The 13,170-nt window shown below is 32.4% G+C and overlaps 1 protein-coding gene across 3 annotated transcripts; it reads right to left on the reverse strand.

The window, feature by feature from the left end:
• Positions 1-4,561: 4,561 nt before the first annotated feature.
• Positions 4,562-7,277, reverse strand: LOC120080410 (homeobox-leucine zipper protein HAT5-like). 3 transcript variants are annotated; one of them, XM_039035068.2, is made up of 5 exons: positions 7,148-7,277; positions 6,690-7,059; positions 6,468-6,601; positions 5,660-5,899; positions 4,562-5,116 (listed from the first exon to the last, which is right to left on the reverse strand). In XM_039035068.2, the coding sequence occupies exons 2-5, from the start codon at positions 6,772-6,774 to the stop codon at positions 4,739-4,741; spliced, it is 837 nt and encodes a 278-aa protein (XP_038890996.1). In that variant the 5' UTR covers positions 6,775-7,059; positions 7,148-7,277; the 3' UTR covers positions 4,562-4,738. The 3 variants fall into 3 exon arrangements, with proteins under 3 accessions (XP_038890996.1, XP_038890997.1, XP_038890998.1); XM_039035069.2 differs by having other exon boundaries at positions 7,167-7,257; XM_039035070.2 differs by having other exon boundaries at positions 7,144-7,248.
• Between the last annotated feature and the right edge of the window lie 5,893 nt (positions 7,278-13,170).

The following is a 13,170-nucleotide window of genomic DNA, read 5'->3' on the forward strand; positions in this document are numbered from 1 at the left end:
ATAATTAATTAAATTCTTTAATTAAATTACCCAACATTCATTAACTGTTGGTCACTCCACTAAAAACCGACAACTGCACTCTTCGCACTACAAATATATTTTGTGTTCATTGGATATAACCAATCAACAGTGCGATAATCCTTCACAAATTGTTCGTAAGTACAACTGGGCCAAAATTACCGTTTGCCCATGTAGTTACATCTAACTCCTTAAGTATCATTGATCCTTCTAATGAACAATAAGTCATCGTCCAACTATGACTAAGTTCCTCTTGGGCCAGGAGAAGGTGTGACCGCATTGTTCAAGTCCTAGAATTAGCCTTTAAGGGAATAATTTATCTACTTATCTCGACATTAGGGAAGAAGTGAATTATGTCTTGTGTAGCCATGTTCCCAACTCTTCAATCAGACGAATCCCCAAAATGGAGGCATATTGAGTTGGCAATCTAGCTACTCTCACCCATACAAATCAAAGGACTACCTTCAAAGGCAGGAGTTCACAACGTACTCAAGATTCAGGGCATGTCACCTATGGTCATCCTGGTGAAATGTAAGTCTGTACTATTAACAGTGTTGTATAATAAGACTAATCATTACCTGGTCCGATCTTATAAAAATTCTTTGTATAGGATACCCCTACTCACATGTCTCTACATGAATGATCAAGATCAGATCATACATAGCACTTTACAACACTTGTAACATCTATAAAACGAACCATATCCATAGTGTTACTAAGATAAGGTATCGAGACTTATCCATCTACTACAGATTGTTTAGGTTATTATTTAAATAATATCCACTTGTATGCCTCTACGTACTTGTTTAAATTACATAAGATAACCTAGGATCTTAGTTTATTAGATTGAGTGTATGCTCATAAAATTACAATTATTTTATTAATAATAATTTATTTATACAATGTTCACAAACTACGAGAATACAAGAGATTTAGGACACCAGTCCCAACAGTATATATCATTTATTATATAAACGAATATCTATCTATCTATCTCTCTCTCTCTCTATATATATATAGGGTTTAAAAAAATAAAAGAGGAAAAGTTATCCTTGGATTGCATGCACATAACCTTCCCCATCTTCATCTGTTATTCTTCGTAAAGCCATTGATGCTGCTCGTGGTCCTCCTCTCACACTGTCGCTCATCGACAATTCGAGTCATATGAATCACGTTGTCATTCATAGTTCGAGTCGCGCCAATCGCCGTCTGCTTTGCGTTGCATTCATCGTTAATCCGAGTCATGCACCATCCAAATTTGTCGTTGTCCTCTCATGTACCATTCATCGTCCTCCTCTTGCACACTGTCCGTTGTCCAGTTTTTTTATGTTGGTTTGTTTGTCGACCTCCACTCGACAGTTTGGTCGCCGGTGAGAATCTGAGGAGGTTAGCCTAAAAAAATCGAAGATCTGAGAGAGGGAGATTTGGCTAGAAAGATATCAGAGACAGGGTTTTAAAGAGAGGATTTTGAGAGAGAAATTGAAGAATATGGAAAGTTATGGGTTTTTGAAAAATATTATAATTTATATATTTTTTCTAAAACATTAATTAATTTATGATTGGGTACTAAATGTTAAATCAACCCTATCCTTTTCTTTTCTTTTCTTTTTTCCTTTTTAGTAATTTTAAAGACAACTTAGACATTCTTATAAATAATAGAAAAGCTGAATAAAATTAAAATATAGGGTCTTTATTAAGACCTTATATATTGTTATCCCAAAGATAAAATAGCAGGTAATATACATGAGTCACAATAATGATAATATTAAATTTAAATAAAATCTAGCATAGAGATGAAAATAATCGACAAGTTTGGGTAAGAAATTCATGTACTTAGTACATGAGTTTATCAATTCACATCACCTCCCTCTATCTTGGTGATATGCAATTTTCTTGTGGAACTCGTGTATGACATCCATGATTTCCCCCACAATTTTCGTGTTTTCAATTTTTCTAGAGCAAACATCACAAATTTGTCATCCAAGTCATGCAAACTTGTTTACATCTATACGTGGTACACAATTTGCCTCTAAATCGTATATCACGTCCACGCTCCATTAACGTACTTGTGGATAAGGTACATGATTTATCCAACTTATCTACCATGTCCACGAATTAGCAACCCTATTTTTAGAAAAAGTTTGGGTAATGAATTTTCTAAATTACATTATTTTTTAAAAAAAAATATTTAAAATAAGTATGTTATTATTATTTTAGACTTCCAAGCCCAAAATACTCAGGGGACGTTTGGGGCAAAGAGTTGACTATTATAGTCTTTGGTTGTTATAGTTGGGTTATGATAGTTTGTGGTTGAGATGTAGATTATTTTAGTTTGAGTTATAATAGTATGTGTTTGAGGTATAAACTATTGTAATTTGAGAAGGAAATAGTAAACACTGTAGCAAAAAATAAAAAAATTGGTGAATGTAAAATAGTAAAAACGGTAACAAATTGGAGTTTTGAAATAGTGTTGACTGTAGCTAATTGGTGGTTTTGAAATAATATTTATTGGAGCAAGAGGTGGTTATTATAGTCTTAGGATAGTTCTTGCCCCAAACACCTCTTCAAAGTTATGCTTAAGACCTACCCGACCCATTCCCAATACCTCATATGAAATGGGTCGAGTTGTGTTATTTCATTGGTTACTTGAAAATATATTTAAAAAAAAGTGTAAAATTGACATGAAGGGAAAAAAAAATCAGCTTTAATTATTTTATTAGGTTATGTCATTTTAATCCTTAAGCTTTCCATTTTATCAAATCTGATCCTAAATTAAAGTAAATGTTGCAATTTTTTTCTTTGATCTAATTAGTTTTTGCAGATATTCACTCATTAATTTTAGGAAAAAAACACACCGTAACAATCATAAACTAATACATTCTAATAAATAAAACTTTGCAAAAAAAAAAAAAAGTTCCATCAATGTCCAAAGCAACCCTTGAATAATTTTATAAAAAAATCAGAAGTTTCAACAAAGCTAAAGGCTCTTATATCATTTTTATCTAAAATTTTATCAATTTCACATATCATACCATACATATGTTTGATAATTCAAAGAACACATTATAATTTTTTTTAATGATGATTAAAGTGAGAATTTTTTAGATGATTAAAATTGCAACACTGGCAAATTTACAGTAAAAAATATTTATTTCTAGAAAAGGAATAAATTTGAAAATAACAAACAAGCTTTCATCTAGCATATCTATTATTTTTTAAATCAAATAAACAAACAAGAACATATCCTTATTTTTTTTTTTATAATACCACCCTTTGTGAAAATTATAAAACACATTCTTGATTCTAAATATCTTATATCTAAAATAAAGTCATACTTGTATATTCAAATCTTAAATATCAAACAATCTTCATCCATATCAATATAAACATTACTTAGTAAATAAAGATATCAATTACCATCTCAAAATGTTAATGGTTCTTCGATCCCAACTCCTGTAAAGGTGTTGAACTCAAAAAATGCTTGCTTGATCTTCATTATTAATGTTGTTGCTTGATCTTCTTTGCTTGAACTCAAGGGAGAAGTTTGGTGTTTGTTTTGGGAAAAATTATCAGGGTTTTAGGAAAATAGATTGGTTTGTTTTTCCATTTGGTAACCATCTAGTTTTTAGTTTTTGTTTTTTAAAACAAAGTCTATTTCATCCACATTTTCTTAGTCAAATTCCAAAAACAAAAACAACATAGCTACTTTTTTTTAGTTATCAAAATTTGACTTGGTTTTTTAAACCACGGGTGAAAAGTAGATAACAAAAGAAGAAATTTAGAGGTGGAAGTAGTGTCCGTAGACTCAATTTTAAAAAACAAAAATAAAAAAACAAAACGGTTACCAAATGGAACCTAGATTTTTTATTTTTCTTTTTTGTTTAGAATTTGAGTAGGTTGTAGTAGGATTTGTGTAGTTGGAGTGAGTATGAAATTATTATGATGTATATAGTTATGGGTTTAAGATAATCTTATAATGGAGTGGTTGGTCACTAACATGAGGTATATTTGTTTGTTTGAAACAAATACACAGAAAAATGACAAATCAATCTCCAACCCTTACAAGTTTAATTTAAGTCTCTTTTGCCAAAATAATAATAATAATAGTAATAATAATAATTAAGACTAAGAAAATTATCAAAGTATTAGACTAAAAAGAATGTTTGTGTCTATTTGGCTCTGGATTATACAAAATTGATTACAAATTTAAGGTTCCATTAGACAAAATTTAAATTTATATCTTAAAATCAATTAAACTTTCAAACTTTTAAAGATCTTATTAAATACAAAAATGAAAGTTAAATACAAAATTGAAAGTTTAAGAATCTACACTTCTGAAATTTAAGAAAATACAAACTTAAAAGTACAGAGACTAAACTTGTAATTTAACAAAATCGATTTCAAAATTAATTCTAATATCTGAAAATGTAGATAATTATTTTTAGAAGTCAAATAAAAAGAAAAGAACAAGAAAAAACCCAACCCCTATTTTCAAAATTAGAATGATTCTCACAAGTTTGCCGGTCCTAAAGGTGCTCCCAACTTTTAAAGGCAAATCATAAACAATAATATAACAGTACAAGATATAAGTTACATCCATACACAAACATTCATTCCAAACCAAGTAATGTTCACACTACTATATTTATTCATTTGTATCATACATTAAACTTCATATTATAGTTCCACTACTAAATATCGAGATGATTCGAACATGCATTTACGACGTCCAGTCCCACCAGGTCAAAGGCTCTCCCTCGTGACTCTGCTGATCAGCTGTTGTATAAACATCCGAGAAGTAACCCTGACCGTCGTCACTCCCATCTTCCTCCTCTGAGTTCACTCCAAAAACTGGCAAAACACAGCCATCATAGTCATTGCTCAGGAGGTAAGAATCCCCACTGTCTAAGAGTTGAGGACCGTCCTCGTCCAGCACAGCGCTTCCATTGCTCCTGCAACTATGGTGGTCTTCAATCTTAATGCTCTGTTGCACAACAGGAACAAGGAGTTGATCCTCCAGAAATGGCTCGGGATTCTTAGCGTGAAACGATGATTCAACCACTTCTTTAGCTTGAAGTTTCTCAGTTAAAGAAGCTACCTGAGGTTCAGTAATTGAGAATGCATAAGAGACCCCTCGATCAGTAACAATACCAAGTCCCTCTTTAACTAATTTCACCATTCTTTTTCCTAAGATTCCGCATCATATCTGGAAAAGTAACCCATATCTTCTCTTGACCCTAGAAAGTTGGGTTCAGAACCTATGCCAGACTAACTTGATTGTAGGACCACGAGTTTACAAGACGTCATTAGACTAAATGTGATGATGAAACTTGTAACTAGATTAACTAGAAATTACACGAGTCATCTTAAGAAACTAAGATAAATGGACCACCAACCACCATCCTAAAGGTTTACAAAGAATTCTATTTCTACTTGAATTTATGTTCAGAAGATGTCACATCAAAGACAGCCAAGCAAGCAAATATCAGAAAATGTTAAGCTTTCAGCATCTATAAGACACAGCATAACATACTAAAGGTTAATGGACAGTTAGTAATAGATTTTGAGCAAAGGCGAATCTCCACTGTAAAACCAAATTGTTAAAGCGTCAAACTATATAGCTTTCAGTGGGCATAGATACCTCGGCTTTGAGCCTTTCATTCTCCTTAGCAATAAAGTCGTAGCTAGAACGAAAGGAATCATATGAAGATTTGAGAAGATCATAGTCCCTTTCAAGCTGCTTTGTCTTCCATCGAGCTCGGCGGTTTTGAAACCACACAGCCACTTGCCTTGGCTGCAGACCCAGCTTCTTTGCCAGCTCAGTCTTGCGCTCTGGCTCCAGTTTGTTTTCTGACTCAAAGCTAATCTCCAGCAGATGCACCTAATCATTGGCCATGAATAAGGGTCATTCAGCAATCAGCAGCATAGACTGTCACATCATCTTTTTTTCTCTTCTCCTTTTTTTGCAATAACATCTAAGATGGTCAACCTCATTTATTGGTAAGAAATGAGAACACTGGAAGATGAAAAATAAGTACAATAAAAGAAATGAAAACTATCATCTCAAGATGAACTTGATGTATTGTACCCAATTATGGGTTTATTTGAAATTGTTTTGCACTTAGAAAGTCATTCTAAACAGAACCTATATTAGCCATGTAAACAATTCCCTCATGGGAGCTTTACTTTTGCATTTATCTTTCAGAATCTGAGAATTATGCTATTCTTTTTTTTCTTCACCACAGATATATAAGCAAGGAGACCAGCATTGATTCAAAGGTAATCACATTAAAGCAACAACATAGATTGAATATAAGGAATATGCCATAAGTAAAATGCATCCAGTTCAGGCTTTAGATTCGACAGTTCCATCCCCACCCACCAAGTAAAACAGAAACAAATACTGAAATAAATACAGAGTACTATCAGAATAGGATAAACTTAAATACCTGCTCTTGAGTTAACCGGCGCTTCTTCTCAGGTGGCTGGTCATCGTAGTAGTCATCGTCGAACAGGTCATCCGGAGAGCTGAAAAAGGGCTGCCTCTTTGAAGTTTCCTCCATCCCCATCGTGAAACTTGGTCCTAACATTAGCAGAAATACAGTTTAAAAACCGATATAATCCTAATTAAAGATCCCTAATACCTCAAATGCAAAATTTATCAAATTTACCTCGAAGGATGGAATCACTACTTCCAAAAAACAACATGTTGGCATGACCTGGAGACCGGTTAAAGATCCAACCGTCCGACATCATTAATTATTCTCTTAAATCTGAAACGGGAATCGTTAGCAAGGGATCACCGGCGATTTACGGCGGCGGCGCACGAAATCGTGGGAGATCTTTATTAAAACAAGAAAGGAAATAGATGGGGTTTGGTATTTTCAGCGTCTACGGCTGAAAATTAGAAAATCATAAGCTTGTGGCGGAAGAAGCTGGTGCTCCAAAGTAACCTAGCCGGTGTTCCCAATGGAGAAATACAAAACCCCATCACACCACCAGCTCTGTTATTACCCAGCTCTTCGTCAGTCTCGAAAACCTCTGAGAAAAACCCCACAAAAAAACCTGGAATCAGAGAAAAATCGGAGAAAAAACTGAACCGTAAAGAGAAATAGAGAGAAATACAAACGGTTGATCGGAAATAGAACCTCCGGAGATCGGAAAATCAGAGTCCCCGGCGGAATGGATTCGACGATGCTGTTATGAACCTCTGTGGAGGTTGTTATCAGCGGGTAAAATTGATAGTGGGGGGTTGGGCGTCTTTTATAGTCCTCGAGGATGTGAAAGGACTATATTACCCTTGTGATTCGGCGCCATCCACTTGTGTTCTTTGGAGTTTTTCGAATATTTCATAAAATAAATATATTTGTTTTTACACATAAATACATACTACTTTTTTAGATGGTTTGTGGTGGGGTCCAGTTCTAATAGGATTAGATCTGAACCGTCTGATCAGAATTGTCTTTTTGCCATTCCAGTTCTGCCGCAGGATCTAAACATGGGCTTTCATACAAATAAATAAATATATATATGTGGATAAAAGCGTAACGATTTTAAAATGGACGGATTTTTTTATTTAGTCTCTCAAAAAAGTTAATTTTTATGACGAAGATATTTGATTCATAATATTTGGTTAGAGATGTTCACGGAACGGGATAGGGTCGGGATGTCACTCTTGGCTTCCATCTCCGTTTTTTTATTCCTATTCTCTTAAAATTCTTCACAAGGATCGAGGCAAGATTCCAAAAAAATCGCGGGGATCGAATTTTTTGCGGAGAATTTTTTCCCATTAGTTAGTTTTTTTTATAAAAAAAAACAGTTAATTTAAATCATTAATGTGGACAAATTTTAAATAAATAATTAACTTTATCACTAAAGTTTATTAGAATTAGTTTTAAAGATAAATTACTCAAATTTGGGCCTAAAACTAATCAACCTTTTTAGTTGAAAGGAATAAATATTAATTAAACTATTCACATATATAATCTAAATACAAATATTTAATTTAAACCTATTCATTATCTTGACCAATAAACAATCAAACTTGATATTTAAATGTAATGTTTATATAATAATAATAATAAGAAGAAGAATATAACTTTAACTAATTATACTAAATAAATAAATAGAGGCTAATCGGGGTGGGGACGGGGAATGCATTCCCCATTCCCGTTTCCGTTTAGTTTACGGGATTTTTTGTCCCACATCCTCCTCCATTTTCCGCCTAATCGGGAAATCTCCATCCCGGCTCAAAAATTGGACATCTATGTGTTTAGTTAGAGGCTTTGACAACACAAGAAGTTAATTGGTCGAAAGGACCATTATGACAACATTGTCATTACTTGGTGGAAATCGATGATTGGGCATTTTGACATTCGAATGGGAGAAGGAAATTGATATCTTTATAATCGAATCCCTTCTTTTTATTAAATATGAATATTGGAGTGGAGGCTATCCAAGCTTAATTTGGATTGATAAAAGTCTTATTGTCGTCAAGCTTGTGATAGTGAAAGTCTTATAGTTAGTTTGTTTCCCCTTCAGATGCACATTGTTTTCTTCACATCAATTGCTCACCAAAATATTATTGTTGTTGAATTTGGAGAAATATTCAATTTTCTCTTATTTCTCATAAAAGACACCATAATAGATAAATATAATAGAAGAGAAATTCTAATGAAGGGAACTAATAATAATAAAAGGAATGAACATTTAGTAATAATAACTAAAATAATAAATAAAGCAACCATATTATACACAAATCTACACTTGAGAGCTAGGTTATATATAGAATACAATCCAAGCTTGGAATTGAGTTCATTAAAATTTCTCTTTGGTAAAGCTCTAATGAAAATGTCGGCAATTTGATGGTGAGATGGAAAATAGTTTAGTTCTACTATGTTCTTTTTAACCTTCTTATAGATGAAATGTCGATCTATCTCTATGTGTTTCGTTTTGTCATGATTGACATGATTCTTTGTTATGTTGATTGTTGCTTGACTATCACAAAATATTTGAATGAACCTTAAGTTGCTTTCAGTAGTTCTTTTAAAAGCTTTTGTATCCACATCCCTTCACAAATTTCCAAAGCCTAGAGCTCTATGCACTATTTCCGGCTACAAGTAATTGCTTTTTTCTTATCCAAGCGACTAAGTTGCCCCAAACGCAATAGCAATATTCAAACGTAGATCTTCAATCAACTAACTTTACAGCCTAACTAGCGTTGGTCTAAAGTTCTACCATTCTGTTTGATGAGTTTTTAAACAATAACCCATGACCTGGAGTACTTTTCAAGTAGGGGTGATCATTAAACTGCTAAAACTATACCGAATGTTAAACCAAATCGAACCCAAGTCGAAACCGAATTAATGTGGTTGGTTCAGTTCAATATATTTTCAAATCGAATTATTGCGGTTCGGTTCAGTTTCAAATCTTAAAACCAATTTGAAACTGAATCGAATCGTTTTTTTAATAAATATATTAAAAATTATATATATATATATATATATAATTTAGAAAATATGAAAAAGCATAAAAAAATAAAAAAATAAAGTGAAACTGAACCAATCAAACCAAACCATTTATAATTTGGAAAATATGAAAAAGCATAAAAATTAAAAAAACAAAAAATATAAAAAAATCGTGAAACCGAATCGAACCATGAACACCCCTACTTTCAAGTATCTTAAAATCTTGTTAAGAATTCTAAGATGATTTTTATTTGGACTATTAATTTGTTGACTAACAATGCTCCTAGAATATGATATATTTGGTATGGTATAAGACAAGTAAATTAACTTTCCCACGAATCTTTGATACATGCCGTTATCAATTGGATTAATGTCTATTGTCTTTACTTTGGTCTTGGACTAGATTAGGATCCATATGTATTTCAGTAGGTTAACACTCAAGATTTTAAATCTCCTTTAGCAAGTTTAGGATATATTTTCATTGAGAAATGACTATGCCATCTTTAGATCTCGCCACCTCCGTTCCTAAAAAATATCTCAAGCTTCCTAAATCCTTGATTTCAAACTTAGTTGCAAGCATTTTTTTCAGATGAAGGATCTTCCATAGGTCATTTTCTGTGATGATGATATTGTTGGGATTTATGCCCTAAAGCCTCGCAGTTAATTATTTTTTGATATAATAATTGATTATTTTAAATATACAATGATTAGTTATCCATTACAGGAAAAATCCAAGGTTATTTCATGAGACTTGAATAGTATGTAGTAGACATACAAGTGGATCATGTTTAAGTAATAACCTAAAGTGTCTATAGTAGATGGATAAGGTTGAATGTCTTATCCTGGTAACACTATGTATACGACCCACTTTGTAAGTGTTACAAAGGATGTGATCCAAATCATTCATGTGTAAACATGCGAGTGAGGGTATCCTATATAATAAGATTGTATAAGACCGGACTACGAAATACGTAACCTCTCTTTGTAACGTTGTTAACTAAAGAGATTAATATTTCATAGGATAACCATGTGTAACTCGATCTCAATCCTGAGGAAGTTATAAACTTCTGCCTGTGAGGGTTTGTCTTTGATTTGTATGGGTGAGAGCGGCCCGAGTCGTTGACTCAATATGCCTACCATTTTAGGGATAAAATCAAATGGGGAGTTGGGAACATAATTACATAAGATTAAATTCACTCATTCCCGCCCTTTAGGGTAAGTAGATGATTTGTTCCATAAAGTGCTGATTCTGGATCTTGAATAAAGGGTACCCACCATCTCATTGACCTGAGAGGGGTTTGGTTTATGGTAAGACCATGGACAGATTGTCCATTAGAAGGATGAATGGTATTGAAAGAGTAAGAGGAAATTACAGGGGTAAAATGGTCATTTGGCCCAACTGTAATTATGAACAACTCTTGAATGAATGACTTACTTATAATAATTAAATCTATAAACATAACATGTTCTACAATGCGAAGAGTGCAGCTATGAGTCTTCATTGGAGTGACCCATAGTTAATGAATGTTGGCTAATTTAATTAAAGATTTTAATAAATTAACCTCAAATCAATGAAGCTTCTAATTTGTAGGTCTATTAGGTCTCCGCTCACAATAGGTAAACAAGGACCAATAATTTTGAAAGAAATTGAATTGTTCAAATTATGATACAATTAATGTAATGTATATAGATACATTATAATATAAAATTTTATTTTGAATAAGATCCAAACTTTAATTATATAATATGGGAGATTTAAATATATTTGAATAAAATTTAAATATTAAATAATATGAATAATATTCATATAAAAACTATAGGTTAGGAGAGAGAAGTATATTTGAATATGATTCAAATATACATTTAATTCAATATGAGATATTTAAATAAATAAATTTAATAATTAATTAATTAATTGACTAAATTAAATTAATTTTAAATTAAATAATAATTAACTCGCTTGCAATATGCAGGGAAGTGAGTGACAGAAGTTGTAACTTCCCTCTTTTCCTTATATTGCTGAGAGTCTGCAATATTATAGATGAGAGTTAATATAAGATTTGATTTTTCATCTCTCTAAAAAAAGCTCTCAACTATTAAATTTTATAGATAAGATTTTTTTTTCCTGTAAATTTCTCCTTCTCACTTTTAAAAAGGTTTCTATCAATTGGTCCTTACTAGAGAATAGCAGGAAAGACTCTATGGAGGTGTCATGATATTGTACGTGTTATTGTGAAGACCTAAAGAAGGATGAAGAATGGTTCTTTAAAGGTAAATTTCGTCTTCTCCTTAATTTTTTTTTTTTTTTTTATAATTATTTTGATGCTTAACCTATAAAAATGCATAATGTATGTACTATTTTCTTCTTTTCTTTGTTGTAAATTCTAAAACAAAATCAAAGCAATAGATGATCAATTGCTTCTGCTGGAGATTCAATTCCTTTAGATATCATCTACATATACAATCAAGATTGCAGCTTTGTTGTTTGTAGATTTCACAAACAGAGTATGATAAGCTTGACATTGATGATAACCATTATTAATCTCATAACTTTGGCAAATATGTCAAACCAAGTACGAAGGGACTATTTTTATCATATAAAGACTTTCTCAACTTGCATATCAAATCTTTGTTAGACTCATTTTCCATTTTAAGAGAATCCTGCATGTAAACTCTTCTTTGAGATCACCATTCAAAAAGGCATTTTGATATCAAGTTGATGAAAAAATCAATCTTGATTTATCGCTAAAGATAAAAGGATACGAACAATGTTTAATTTAGCAACAGGAGCAAAGGTCTCCTAATAATCGATGTCATATTACTGGGTGAAGCGTTTAGCCACAATTTTTACTTGTAATCTTTCAACACTACCATCTGACTTGTATTTAACTATTACAATCCATGTGTAACCAACATGATTCTTTCCAGAAGAAAGTGTTGTGAGAGTCCACATTGTTGGGGATTGTGTCCTAGATCTTGTGGTTTGTAATGTGTATAAACAAAATTCATTTATTTAATAAAATAAGGAGTTATTTATTTAACCATTAGACTTATATAACTCAATCCAATAAACTAAGATCCAAGGTTATTTTGTATAACTTGAACAATATGTGGTAGACATATAGGTGGATCATGTTCAAGTAATAACCTAAATGGTTTATAGTATATGAATAAGGTTGGGTGCCTTATTCTGATAACACTCTGAATATGACCCACTTTGTAAATGTTACAAGAATTGTAAGTGTTACAAACGATTTGATCCAAATCGTTCATGTGGAGACATGCAAGTAGGGATATCCTATATAAAGAGTTTGTATAAGACCTGATCGCGAATGATGAATCTCTCTTTATAACATCTTTGACTGAAGAGATTAACATTTCATAGGATGACCATAGGTAACTCAACCACAATTCTGAGTGACTTATGAACTCCTGTCTATGAGGGTAGTCATTTGATTTGTATGGGTGAAAGTGGTCCGAGTCATTAACTCAATAAGCCTAACATTTTGAGGCTTTATCTGAGTAGGAAGCTGGGAATATAGCTACATAAGATGAAATTCACTCATTCCTGTTTTTAGGGTAAGTAGATGAATTGTCCCTTTAAGTGCTGACTTTGGGTTTTGAACAATGGGCACCCTCCCTCTCATTGGCCCGAAAGGGATTTGCTTATGATAAAACCATAAAC

Source organism: Benincasa hispida, chromosome 6 (genome assembly GCF_027475165.1).
Source record: "Benincasa hispida cultivar pf3 chromosome 6, pf3_genome.v1.1, whole genome shotgun sequence".
Classification (NCBI taxonomy): domain Eukaryota; kingdom Viridiplantae; phylum Streptophyta; class Magnoliopsida; order Cucurbitales; family Cucurbitaceae; genus Benincasa; species Benincasa hispida.